Here is a 14,021-nt window from a genome sequence, read left to right on the forward strand (position 1 = left end):
GCAGAGCTGAATTCAAACAAATTCAGGCTGTGTGGCTGCAAAACTCCCATTCTAACTGCTGGGCTGGAAATGTAAAGGGAAACCTCTTGGGTCAGATTCTGTTCTTCCTTCTTCTTTGCCAGTGTGGAGCCAAAGTTGGGAAGTAATCATACACTTAACCAGCAAACACTGCTGTCTGCCCATTTCCAGGTGCAGTAATAACCCAAAGGGAGCAGATTTCCTGGTGATGTTCATTCTCTGAAACTGCAGTCTGCACCCCATTTTCCTGCCCACTTCCTAGGGGGAGATGCCCACTGACACCAACAGGAGGGTGGTCTCCTGCAAGGGGCCACTCAGAACGCTGGAATCTTGGGCCTAAGAAGTGTCTTCTTTGGAAAAGGAAACTCAGATCATTCTGCTTCTGAAAATCCCTATTATTTTTTTAGTTTATTTGAGAGAGAGAGAGAGAGAGAGAGAGAGAGAGAGAGAGAACAACTGGGGGAGGGGCAGAGAGAGAGAGAGGGAGAGAGAGAGAATCTCAAACTGGCTCTGCACTGTCAGTACAGAGCCTTGGGGCTCCAACTCAGGAACGGTGAGATATGACCTGAGCCAAACAGGGTCCGTGGCTTAACCAACGCAGCCACCCAGGCGCCCCCGTTATCTTTTTAATGCGTTCTCTTCCATGTATGTTCTGAAGGTAGAAAAATCACGAAGGTTTTGTTCACAGCTTCTCATTTCTCTTCCTCCTCCCCTTGCAAATAATCGGTTTGGAAACTTTTGTAAAGGAAGCGGTTGACTTGGTAGCCCAAAGATGTGGAGGTGAGGAGCTTCTAGTCAAAATGATTCAGCAAGAAACCATCACCGCCCCGCGCCGCCCCAGCCGGAGGCAGGCAGCCCCCACCCCGGCCTGGGGGCGGTTTGCAGGGCGGGGCCCCCCCCTGCTCTCTAGCACTGGGCACCGACTCACCCCGTGCGCACCGCTCTCCACGCAGGCAGCCATGCGGCGAGCCCGGGAGCTGCTCGCCTTCTGCTGCCTGGTCTTGAGCACCACCGGGCGCCCTTCGCGAGGTAAGGACAGGCTCTCCCCTGGGCCACTTCGTGTCAGGGCTCCAGGGCTCTGGTCGTCCCCGTGGCGAGGTCCCGAAATTGCCCGACGGCGGCTGGGTGCGCCATGAGCTTCCAGCCAGGTTGCCCAAGTCATGTTGCTGAGCCCCAGGGAACTGCCTGGGGCGGGCGGGGGGAGGGGGCGGGCAGGGAAGCGTCCTTTGTTTTCCGCCCCTCCAGAGACCGGGGGCCTGAGAACCGTCCGCCTGAGGGAAGCTTTCCTGTGGCTCCTCCACGGGAACCTAGCCCCGGAATGTCCAATGGTTAGTTCCTGCTGCTGTCCTTCGACTTGGCTCCCGGGAGCCTGAATATCAAATACTTCCTGCCGGTCCAGCGCTGGGGGAGAAGGGGAGGGAGGGAGTCGCTGCTGTGCTCCTGGTAGCTGAGGCAGGAGACTGGGTGACTTGCCCAAGCTACACAGCCAGTGAGCACCTGTCCTCACTAGAGCACGGAGAAGCAGGCGATGCCCTCCCATCACTGGTATCATAGGCCAGGGTCACTGGTGGGGACTTAGAGGGCCCCCACTCCACCTCCTTTAACTTATATGGTGGAGGCCTCACATGCCCTCATGGTGACACTGCCTCTGACCTCTGGATTGTCTCAGGTGGGTGCTGCATTTGGGGACATCAGGGACAGGACACCCTGCTTCCTCTCTCTCCCCAACCCTCCTTCTTAGCTCTCATGGTTAGGAGACCCCCCTTCTCCCCGGGATGCCACTGTCTTCCTGTGCCCCCTACTTAGTGCCCATCCCAGGAGGGGACATCAGGGGAAGAAACTGGATGTTCAGCACATTCCTTCTCAAAACTTTAGTGAAGGGTCTGCTGGAGAGATGTGGAGCCTGCCGTCTTAACTATACTGGGATTTCATTATTCACACTCATTGTCAATTGTTTTGCCACGTTCCTCTGCTTGCCTCTGTTTCCTCACTGAACAAAGCAGGGACGGGAACAGGATTGAGTGGGAAATCCAGAGACAGGTGGCACTGGCCAACTACTAGTGGCCTCTTGCTGGCAGGTGCTCCCTCTGCTGCTGCTTACTGCTGGACCAAACCCTCTCCAATCCATGCCCACACCAGAGCCGCCTGTCCCCTTGGGAGGTAGGGGAGATGGGCTCTACCACAGCAGCAGCCCTCTGCTGTGAGACCTACTCTCTGTCACTGAGCAGCATCTGGAAAGTCCAGAGCCCACACTCACATGCAGAGAGCCTTGGGGCACCATAGACTCCCCAAACCTACTAGCTGTGGAACCTGCAGCCTAGCCTCCCTAAGCCTCAGTGTCACCATCCATGAGATGGGTAAATAACTGCATCACCTTGGAGAGTCCTGACTGTAGGGGCCCATGGAAAGCACTCTCACTGGGTCTGGGGTGCTTGGGAGCCACCCACCCACATCCCTGCTCTGAGTCTCTGCCATGTCTCTGCCATGCTGATAGCTTCCCCCACCCCCACCCCCACCCCTCTGATGTAATCCCTTCTGGTGCTTCCTTCATTTGACAGATGAAGGCCCAGCAAGAACCACAGAAAGAGGGGCTTGGAGGCCCCTCTGTCTGGTGGATGGACAGAGACAGGAACTCAGCCCAGCCCCAACTCTGCCTCCATGGCTCTGATAGCCTTTCCCTTCCCTCCTCTGAGAACAGATTCCAGAGCCTTCCCATGGGGGAGTAGAGTATGACAGGGCCCCTGATGATGGTGCCATTTGGGCATATGACTTCCCCATACACAGACACTAAACTGCACTGACAGAAATGCAGAGCCCCATGGCAGCTTCCCTCTCTGATCCCTTCAGGACTTGGGAAATTGCTGCATCATTGTCCTTAGCCCATCTGTTATCTCTCTGGGAGGCTCCACTGGGCTGCCATGTCATACTCTGCCTCCCTCCCCTGCCCCTAGCCAAACTTGCAGTGGCCCATCTTCCCATTTACAGGGCTGCCAGAGCAAAGGCCCCAGAGACCAGCAGCCACCACTCCTTCCACCTGTAAGATGACATGAGTTCTTGTTACCAGTAGCAAGGGCTAGGTACATCTGCCACACCCAGAGACCACCAGCAGCAAGGTTCACACTCCCTTGCATCCTGGGAAGGGGCCCTGAGAACTGCTATAGGCTGCATCTGGGCCCATGGGGGTCACCTGTTTACCCTCAGAGACCCCTGCTGTAGCCATATTGCATATTTGATATTTGATAATCATTACACTATTGCATGTCATTTGTCCATACAGCTTCATGTGTACTGGCTCCTGTCTTCTCATCACTGCTCTGTGAGGCCAGTGCCATTAACATCCCTATTTTACAGAGAAGGATACAGAGGCTCAGAGAGGGGTACGCAACTTGCCCAAGGCTTCACAGCCTGAGAGGCATAGCTGGGATTCAAATTCTGAGCATGCGTCAGTGGGTTAAATCAAGGACTAACCATATGTAGCCTCAAAAGGATGGGCCTATCCTTAACTGAGAGCCCCCTGAACACAGCTGGGTGGGTGCAGCCCCATGGAATTCATGGCAATGACCCAGACTTACTGAATTTTTGTGTCTTACAAGAGCACACGGATATGGGGCTCAGGGTGACATCTCCAGGTAGGGGCAGTACCCTACCCCAGTGGACCCCAGTACCCATGAGCCTAACATTCACCACCCACCACCCAAGTTCTTAAGCATAGCCTTCCAGACTGTAAGCTCTAGGAGCAGGAACCTATAGGGCCCCCTCCCCAGGGGTCTCAACACCTGACCCACAACAAGGGCTCAGAGATGCTGTTGGGGAAAGCCCAGCATGGATGTGTCCAAGCAGCTGCACAGAGGAAACCACCCCAGGTGACAGGGGAAGAGGCATCTGCAGGGACTGTCAGCATTTGGCTCTTGGGCACCCTGGTTCCCTTCTCAGGGATAGTTTCACAAGCTGGGGTTCCCTCCACCTCCAGTAGAACACTCTTGAAAGAGAAAGGTGATGGGGAACCCCAGCCTCCCCAGAGCACCCCCTTTTCCTTCCACTTGCAGGAACTAGCCCCCCCCCTCATAACTGGCACCCCCAAAGTAGCAATCAGGGTGGGGCAGGGCAGGCCGGAGGGGACCACAGCTCTCTCCAAAGGGTCTAGTCTTCCAAACAGCTTCAGTACTTGGACACATGGCCAGCATCCTGGGTTCTACTGCCTTCCTACAGGACATGTGTCCAACACATCTTAGTTTTTCAGAAAAGTAAATTAAGGAACATCTACCAAAAGCATTTGCTACTGGATTATTTTACCAGCTGTTCTTGGTGAGGAAGTCTTTGCCCCACGTCTCTTGCAGACATTGCTTGTAAGTTTGGTGGTAATTCCAAGGCAGATTACTCCTCTTTACTCTGTGTAGGAACAGTCAACTGTTGCAGCAGGTAACATCCTGGCAGTGTCCCCAAGCTCTGACATCATCTGTCCAATTGTGGATTTCATTTAAATTCTTAGGTGTTCTGGGGCCTGTACATGCAGTACTCCCCTTAGAGAGGAGGTGCTCGGAGAGCACCTTGGGGTGGCCTGAAGAGCCTGGCACACAAACAGGGGTCAGTGTCATACCTCTGAAGGAAAGGGTGTGGAGGCAGATGGAGAACAGGACAGGATGTTGGGAGTAGGAATCATTTGGGATTTATATGGAAAATTACATTTTTAAGCAAGGAATAGCAGAACATTTCCTTGAAGCTCTGCCTCCCATTCTGATCAGAGGGAGAGGAGACTTTTAGACTCCTCTGGGTGTTGAACAATGAGGGGTGGTTTATGGAAGACGACAGGGGGAGATCCCCTGGGGCAGGCCCCAAGCAGCTGCGGAGACTGTGGGATCCCCGGCTGCCCCCTAGCTGATTCCTACCCACAGGTTCTGCTGCAGTGCCCGCTGTCCTGGGCCTGCTGAGTGCACGGCCCCTGGGAGGAGGCTACAGCAGCCTCAGATAAGCAGCCCTCTAACTTTAGCATCTTGCATCTGCACCCCGAGTGCTCAGTCCCGGGTGCTGTTACAACTGTGCATGCTGGGGGCAGACCTCAGTCCCCCACTCAGCCCAGCACAGCCTGCTGTCTCCCTCATCTGCCCCCAGGTCCCCCTGTGCCCTGGTGTCTTGCCTAGTCTCTTGAGTCATTTTCTTCAAGATCAGCTACAGTTATTCCTCTCCTGAGAGCAGGAAGGGTCCCTGGGCATCCTGCTCCCGGGGCTGCTCTGGCAGAGCCTGCATGCCCTCCTTTCATACTTGTCCACCCTGGCCAGGCCCCACAAGGGACATCTGCCCACCTTCATCTTTGCTGTTCCCCCAGGCTTTGTGCCCTTCTGGGTGTGCCCCCCACTCACTCCCCAGCTGGCATCAGAACCATTCAGGCTGTGATGCAGAATCTGGGACTGCACTCCCTAGGGAAGGCCCACCTGCCTGGGCAGGGGCAGCACAGTGCAGCTCCATGCAGAATTTCTCATTTCTCCTCACAAAACTGCTCCTCTGCCCATTGCTCTTTCTATTGTCACCCAGGCCATCACCATGCCCCCGGTCTGAATCCTGGATCAACCTTTGCTTGCTGCCCCCGCCCCCCAGCCTCCAGCTGCCCTGTCAGTCCTGTCTTAGCACAGCCTTGTCCTCTTCACCTGGGTCACCTCCAGTTTTTTCAGTGGCCTCCCATCTGCCAGCCTCCACCCCCTCCCCCCAGGGCTCTCTTCTTGCCCAGTGTCAGCTTCCTGGGAGCCTCCCGGCCTGCGCACCTCCCCTTCCAACCTCCCCTCCAGGACTGTGGGCTCCCCAGGCTCTGAGTCATTTGGCGTTACCTGTAGTGTAGCACCTACAAGAAATACTTCTTGGATGAGAAAAAAAAAAATGTTTGGTCTTTATAATTATTTGAAGCTGATTTAAACCCACTCTGCACTCCTCTGGGGCCTTAGTCTCTCCTGGGTGGAATGGGGACACATGCTGCCCTTGGTTCTGACAAGAAAAGAACAGTCCTGGCTCTCCTGCTCCCCAGACTTCAGCTGCACAGCACACACCCAGATGCCCCATCCCTGACAACAGCCCAGGGCCCCCTTCGTGTGGGAGGGGCTCACCCCTGGCCCAGGCCACCCAGGCTGCCCTGTCATCTCTTGCTCAGAACCCACGTGGTGGCTCCTGTTCTTCTCTGAAGGACCACTACCTCTTTGGGACATTGATTCTCCATGAAAAGCCTTTCCCTATTGATTTCTCTTGAAGGATCCTAAAAATAGATTTGACTTTTCAACTTTTTTTTTTTTTAATTAAAAACTGTTCAGACAACTGTGCTGATGAAGTTTTACTGACTTGAAGCCTACATTTTAGGAAATGTGGTTAAATAAAAATAAACCAACTTCAGTGTTTTCCCTAAACTTTTTGTAACATTACCGAAATTGCTCAGGAACCAACATCACATGTTTGAACAGGACACTTATCTGAGGTTAGGCCGCACCTATTTTCACTTCATTTTTTAATCCTGTTAAATTCAAGGAAAATTAAATTTAATACGTTTTATTTAAAAAACCATTAGCAGTGGTTACCTTTGAGATCATGAGTGACTTCTAATTTTGTTCTTATATTCTTGTATTTTTTGAATGTCCCACCAAAAATACATAAGCTTATAATCCGAAAAAGCAATAAATGTAATTTATACAAAGCAAAAAATAGAAGTCATATTGATCCATAGCAAGGGGGGGGGGTGGTCCTCTAATCTCTGAGAGCAGGAATAACATTAGAGCTTCAATCCTTGTGCCAACGTGGTTTCATTCTTTCTCTGCCATCTAGACTACATTGATGAGCAGAAATGAAGCTATCAAAATGGTTTTTTGTTTAAACTAAAGATCATGCTACACTTCCTGTGGTCAACAGGCACAGGTGCTAGAGGAGCAGGCCCTGGGCCCAGCCCCTCCCTCCTCACGTTAGCATGTTTGTGTACAGGGGCCAGGAGGCCCCCCCAGTAACACCACCTGAGTCACAACCACGTGGGAAGCTGGGGAAATGCATGTTCCAGGGCCTGACCCAGCCCAACCAGCCGAGCTGCTGGTGCTCAAGGATCACAAGTAGTTTTCCTTGTTTCCATCTTCAGAGACTTTAACCAAAGACTGTCCTGCGAGGACTGGATTCCTGCAAGAGAATCCCAGTGTTGTAAGGGACAAAGCTATGAGGGAAACTGAGGCCAGCAGATGGCCATAACCCTGTGTTGGTAAGGGCACCAGCAGTATGCTGTTTTCACAGGGGACAGAGGGCCAGGTCCTTGGGGCTGCTAAAGCTTTGGGAGCCTTGCAGAGGTATCATGGGCTTAGTCTTGATGTTTCGCCTTTGGCCCAAGGAACCAGCTGGGGAAGATCCATCTGCCAGGCAGGGCCCTGCTTGGTCAAGCAGTGCTGGCCCTCCCCAGACAGCAGGAAGCCCAGGGCCACAGAACACACAGACCTGTACCTTCCCATGCCAGTCCTCCTTCCATTGTACTACTCACACAGGGGAAGGGAGAGCAACCAGCCAGTGCCCACCTCCCATCCCACCTGTCCTGGTTCTCACACTTGGCAGGGGTCTCATGTACACAAGGAGGTGTACAGTATACAAGGCACTATGTGCACAAGGGGGTCTTGTGCCATAGCAGGGGCACAGCACACAAGGCACCATCCTGCTCAGCACTTCCTAGGCCCAGCCAGCCCTCTGGCCCTATCTAACCCCTACCCCCACTCCCATACAAGATAACAGGCATTTCCCTCAGCCCCCTTCTGTCAGTCCCCATGGGTGGGGGACTCCTTGTCCCCAGTGGAACATCCCAATGCAGCTTCCATTCTAGAAGCTCCCAGAGCTTCTATTAAAGCTCTGTTGAACTTACACTGCCACTTCCTCCCCTCAAGTTGAGATTTCTTGACAACCCAGGGAACCAGCAAGTATCTTGACTCCCTGAAGGCCTGCATGCCTTGTCACCATTATCTTCCTCAACCCAAATACACTTGAGTGTCTCCAACCTGAGCCAGACTTTGTCTCTCAGGAGGGGATGGGGTGGGCTGGGGTGGGCTGGGGACAGGTCAGGACTAATCTCTCCACCTTACATATGCTCAGCCCGGAAGCTTGGTTAGTGCTGCTGCTACCCACACATCCTGAGTCTCCACTTCCTGCTGTTTTGGCACCTCTGCCTGGTGCTAAACTCAGGCCTCCCCCGACTGAACATAGCTGCCTGCACCACAGGTGCTCCCCAAGGTCACAGTAGAGGGAAGCAAAGTCTCAGAGCAGCTCAGGACACCATGTCCCTATCTGTACCCACAGCCACAACCACGTATAGCTACTGAGCACCTGAAATGTGGCCATGCTACTGAGGAGCTGATTGTCACAATCTGTTTAATTTAGTGAATGAAATAAAACCACTCAGCTCAGGATCATCTCTGGCATGCTAATATTTCAGGGAACTCTGGGAGAAAGTCTTAGTAAAGCAGTTTACGAATGTAAAATCCTCTTCCCATTCTCCCTCCCACCAGTTTATTTAGACTTTTCCCTCCAAACTTTTGACTTTTTATTTTAAAAAAATTTTTTATTATTATTTTTTACATTTATTTATTTTTGAGAGACAGAGAGACAGAGCACTAGTCGGGGAGGGATAGAGAGAGAGGGAGACACAAAATCCGAAGCAGGCTCCAGGCTCTGAGCTGTCTGTCAGCACAGAGCCCAACGCGGGGCTCGAACTCACAAACCATGAGATCATGACCTGAGCCAAAGTTGGATGCTTAACTGACTGAGCCACCCAGGTGCCCCTGACTTTTTAATACACCAGTTGTCTACTGTAGAAAAATTGACAAATGCTGTAGAAAAACTGACAGAGAAACCTAAATTCACCATGAGATGAGCCACCAACCAGAAAAGGCCACCATTGGCTTGTTGTGATACAGAACCTGTGGGGCTTTTTTTTTTTTTTTTAAGTTTATGTATTTATTTGGACAGAGCATGAGTGGGTAAGGGGCAGAGATAGAGGGGGACAGAGAATCTAAAGCAGGCTCTACACTGTCAGCACAGAGCCAGATGTAGGACTTGAACTCACAAAACTGTGAAATCATGACCTGAACCAAAATCAAGAATCAGATGCTCAACCAACTGAGCCACCCGGGCACCCAATATATTCGTGTTTTCTAGTTTGTAACCCGAATTGGCACACACCCATGCCTCGGCTCTCAGCCCTTCTCTACATGCCCTCCTTGCTTCAGCCATGCTGGGGTCCTGGGCCCTAAGACTCCTCTGCCCTCCTGGCCCACAGCTTGCCCCCGGGCTCTCTGTACAGATTTGTGCAGATGGCACAGCCTGATCCTGCATCTCCTGTGGACAGACCCCTGCACAGCTCCTGCCTTGCTTCACCTGCCTGCTTCTGTAGTGTTTGTCTTGCCTGTTTATTTACGGAATGTGAGCTCCAGTGAACATAGATTCTGCACCCCCTGAGCCTGCGGGATGAGGAGGGCTCCAGAAGGGCCAGTGAGTGAGCTGGACAAATAAATAAAGTCGGGTCCTTCTTCAGAGTGTGGCCTGGCTCTGCTTCTGTGGGAGCTGAAAGCAGAGGATGTGGAGAGCAGAGAAGGGGTGTGCGGGTCCCTAGTTCTGCCAGGCTCTGTCAAGCACTGAGGGACCCAGCTGCTGGGGGAGAAGCCCCTCATGTTGTTTACCCCATCTTTTATCCAAATATGGGCCTCTGTGGAATAGGAAGAGCATGGAAGGATGAAAGCAAGCCAGCCATCCCTCCCTCCCCCATACACCAGCTCTGCAGTGGAGCTGGGTGGGAACGTCGCCCAGGCCTGACCCCCATCCTCAGACTTGTATCCAGAACAGCACAGAAGGAGGCAGAACGTGAGGGGTACTGGGTGCTATGCTGCTGCCGGGAGCTGGGGCCCCTGGGGAGGCCAACCCAGAGCCTGGAAGGTGGGCAGATTCTGACAAGAGTCACTGAGGCAGGGTACAGTAGGAGTGTAACCACAAATGAGAAAGTAGGACAGGCCTTTGGGCACTTCCCCATGGTCCACTTCTTGGGGACAAGCTGAGGAGCTGGGGCCAGATGGTGGTGGCCTCAAAGGCCAACTGGGGTGATTCTTCTAACCCCTGGGGCTGCATCCTGCCCAAAGGCTCTGCCACCTGGAGACATGTTTCGGTTTTCTTTAATGCATTAGGAACCTGGGTTCTGAAGGAGGCTGTATGGGCAGGCACAGAGAGACAGGACTATATTTTATTCATCACCAGACCACTCACTGCTCCTGGTCCTCAGCTCTGAGTAGGGAGCAACCATGGGGACGCATGATAAATGCCCTGTGGGGTGTGGGGTGGCTGGTTGAGGGGGTAGGTAGATAGCTGGAGGCCACACTGGGAGCAGACAGGAGAACCAAGGTATGAGGTGCAACACTGGCCTGAGGACCCTGCTAACAGTAATGTTCTTGTCTAGTTCTGTGCTTCTCTCTTTCAGATTTTTGTGCCCAGACCCTTAACTCAGATGTGAAACCAGGATTTCCTAAAACAATAAACCCCAATGACTCAGCAGTCCTCAAAGCGGCCAGACACAGCGTTGAAAGGTTCAACAACTGCACAAATGATATCTTCTTGTTCAAGGAGTCCCACATCAGCAGAGCCCTGGTCCAGGTGAGGATCTGGGTCTCACCAACAGCCCGTCAAGGACATCCCTAAGAGGCCAGGCTGCAGTGACTCCTGTCTTACCAGGGGCTGGCCCACCTAGTACCCATCCATCAAGAACACAGACCCAGGCAGGCCAGGAGGCTGAGAGCAGCAGCCCCACAAACAGCCCATGAGCAGCCAAAGCCAGAGTCACCCAGGGCACAGCCAAAAGGCCCTGAGCCACCTCTTACGAAAGCATGCTTCTGGGTGGAGCCATCAGGTTGTGGCCCACAGCACATCTGGAGCTAAACCAAAGAGGGCAGGGGCGGAACGGGGCAACTGGCACTGGGCGTGCTGAAGGCTGCTGGGTGGGAGTGGGGGTGGTGGTAGTGGGAAGAAGTGGAAAGCCACCCCACAGGAACCAAAGCGAGGAAAGCATTGCCCCTGCAGAGTGCACACACTTGCACCACCCATCAGAGCCCCTGCCCTGTCTCGCCCCCGCAGCAGCCCCATAGGACATCTTGCCATTCTCCATTTGGGCCATGTTCTTTCACTCACAGAGCTTTGCCCAAACCACTGCCCCTTACCCACACACAAACCCCAAGGAAAGGTGGTGAGGTGGTCCTACTCTAACAGTTTTTACACATACTAATAATGGTACCCCTGTGTGACAAGATTATTGGAAATTCTTATCATCTTTACACGTTTTGAAAATTGCAAACTTCTTTATTTTTGAGAGAAAGCATAAGTGGGGTAGGGGCAGAGAGACAGAGGGACAGAGAATACCAAGCAGGCTCCAGGCTGACAGCAGAGTGCTTGATGTGGGGCTTTAATTCACAAACCATGAGATCGTGACCTGAACCCAAGTTGGATACTCAACTGACTGAGCCACCCAGGTGCCCCAAAACTGCAAACTTGTTAAAGAGCAGCATATTTTTATGATCAGAAGGGTGTTGTAGAAAGGCAGTCTGGTGTACAGTGGGCTTTGAAAAGCTGTCCCATGGAAATAGCCAAAGTGTTAGCTCTGCAGGGACTCCCCTCAAGGGGCTGTGGGATCTTCTCAAGCCTGGCTCTCACCTCCTGCGGGAACACCATAAGCTCGTGGTGCTCCTGCTGGTGCTCGAGGGCCTACAGGAGCTGGGGATGGGAGGGTATCCCTTGGTGACATTGGGGACTTTATTTCACCTGGTTCTTAGTGGGGCTGAGGCTTTATTGAGAGACCACAAACAAGATGATCCAGGTTGCTGCCACATGCAAGTGGAGATCTATTTTGAAACTGGGAAAAAATTAACCACTGCTGGCATGCAGGGCAGGGACTAACCAGCAGGTCAGCACAGGCTGCAGGTGAGTGTTGGGCGTGGAGGGGGCATCACTTCGCCTTCACGAGCACAGGGCCCATCCCTGCTGATGGAGAGTTCTGGGCAGGAAGGAAATGTCTTGGACACAGAGCCGCAGTCTCACCTTGGGGACCAAGAACTGGTGCCATGAGCAGGACCAACATGAAAGGGTAAGAAGGGAGGGTTCTGGGGTCTAGGCGGCAGTGTCCCTCCCAGAGCTCTCTGGTGAGTCCCAGGTAGGCCTGCACACCCTCAGCCCCTTTCCAGGGGTCACGTCCAGGCTTCTCTCCTCCCTGTCTCCATGCCTCCTGCTGGTGTGGCCAAGTAACACAGATGTGGCCTGTTTCCCCCTTAGATTGTGAAGGGTCTGAAGTACATGCTGGACATGGAGATTGGCAGAACTTCTTGCAAGAAGACCCAGCACCCTAGTCTAGACAACTGTGACTTCCAGACCAACCACACCTTACAACGGGTAATCAAAGGGGTCTCGCCTCCTTACACGCACTCACTGCTGTCCCAGCCCCTACCCACTCCCCAGGACTTTGGGAAACACCCCCTTCATCACCTCTCTGCCTGCAAAGTTCCAAATCTCACTCACAGACCCAGGAGAACACAGAGATGAGACTCCCAAGAGAACACCTCAACCTGCCCACCCCACACTTCCTCCTCCCTGAGGGACACACCTCCAGGAAATAAGCACCACGAACTTGGGGACAGGGGTAGTTACAGCAAAAAGAGTTTTCAAACAGTTCAGAAATTATAGACACACATATACATGCAGGGAGAGAGCAAATGTGGCAAAATTCAATTTGCAAATGAAAGAAGTATATATTCTTGAATCACTCTTTCAACTTCTTTGTAGATGTGAAATTCTTCAAAACAACTTGGGGCAGAGGGAGAGCTTAATAAGGAAAATGCACACACACACAGGTATGTGTGCACATGCATAGCCCACAGGCAGCAGCACCAGAACTTAACCTCTGTGGAGCATGTTGGGAGGGCGGCCTCTGCCCCAGGAAGATTCTCAGGAGGATTCTTCTTTGTTTCAGACTTTCAGTTGCTACTCTGAAGTTTGGGTCATCCCCTGGCTCCAGAGGTTCGAGGTGCCCGTCCTCCACTGTCAGTGACTTCCACCTCACAGCAAGACTGCACCTGTGCTGTTTACTGTGCTCAGTCACAGCCCTGTCCTGGCTGTCACAGACCCTTGGACCTTCTATAGGAGCTCAGCAGTGAGCAGAAGTGCCCACAGGTTCACTGCAAAGTAGCCGGAGTGGAAGAAAAAGATACTACCCCTGGCTAGATTATTTCACATTTTTTTCTAAACTTCATTTTACTAATGCTGTGTCCCAGACAGATTTGGGGTCTGGACACACAGAAGCGAGTCCTCTGGTGGGAATTTTTCAGGTTCTGGACCCCTGAGCAAGCCCAATTACCCTGTGGTCCCACGCTCACCAATGAAAAGCCCAGAGATCCATCCTTCTGACTGAATAACTGTTACAGCACTGGGCAGAGGACCCAAGTCTGCTATTAAGCATCTTTGGCCTTTCATGGATGAATAAAGTCATGAATAAATAGGAATAAAGAACTGACCATCTCAAAGCATCTTTAAAGGGACAGTTAGGAAGGTGAGGTGTTGTGAGGGGTGCCCCTCACTTAGTGGTCTAATGAGTATAAGTGACTTCCCCTTGGAGGCTTTTCCAGCCACTCACTGCTAGCTAAAATATACTGAAGACCAAAGCAGCCAAAACAGGCCAGCATATATCTACATCATGAACTGGCAGGACAGAAAGCACCCGACTTTGGAGGGCACTTACCCTCCAGCTGGGTATTCTTCTGACAGGGAGCCATACACCCAAGTTCTCTCCACTGCCTCTGAGGCTCAGCATGCACACAGCAGCACCTGGGCAGGTGGGGTGAGGCAGAGTGCTGGGACCACTGCCCACAGCACTTCAAAAGAAGGGAGTCGAGGTTAGGGATGGAGGTGTTGTGTTGAGGAGTTGGGAGAAGGAGGGGACCACTGTGAGGTGGGAGGCACTAGGGTCCTCGTAAAAGACAGGGATT

General features: G+C 52.7%; 1 protein-coding gene across 8 annotated transcripts; it reads left to right on the forward strand.

The window, feature by feature from the left end:
- Positions 1-814: 814 nt before the first annotated feature.
- Positions 815-13,549, forward strand: CST7 (cystatin F). 8 transcript variants are annotated; one of them, XR_006595419.1, is made up of 5 exons: positions 837-1,047; positions 10,457-10,650; positions 12,316-12,432; positions 12,823-12,890; positions 13,010-13,549. XR_006595419.1 is itself a non-coding variant. In XM_019826920.3 (4 exons), the coding sequence occupies exons 1-4, from the start codon at positions 978-980 to the stop codon at positions 12,826-12,828; spliced, it is 387 nt and encodes a 128-aa protein (XP_019682479.2). In that variant the 5' UTR covers positions 837-977; the 3' UTR covers positions 12,829-13,549. The 8 variants fall into 8 exon arrangements, 6 of the variants coding, with proteins under 6 accessions (XP_044909890.1, XP_019682476.2, XP_019682479.2 ...); XR_006595418.1 differs by having other exon boundaries at positions 828-1,047; positions 12,316-12,890; XM_019826920.3 differs by having other exon boundaries at positions 12,823-13,549.
- The last annotated feature ends 472 nt before the right edge of the window (positions 13,550-14,021 follow it).

The sequence above is a fragment of the Felis catus genome, chromosome A3 (assembly GCF_018350175.1).
Source record: "Felis catus isolate Fca126 chromosome A3, F.catus_Fca126_mat1.0, whole genome shotgun sequence".
NCBI classification, from domain to species: Eukaryota; Metazoa; Chordata; class Mammalia; order Carnivora; family Felidae; genus Felis; species Felis catus.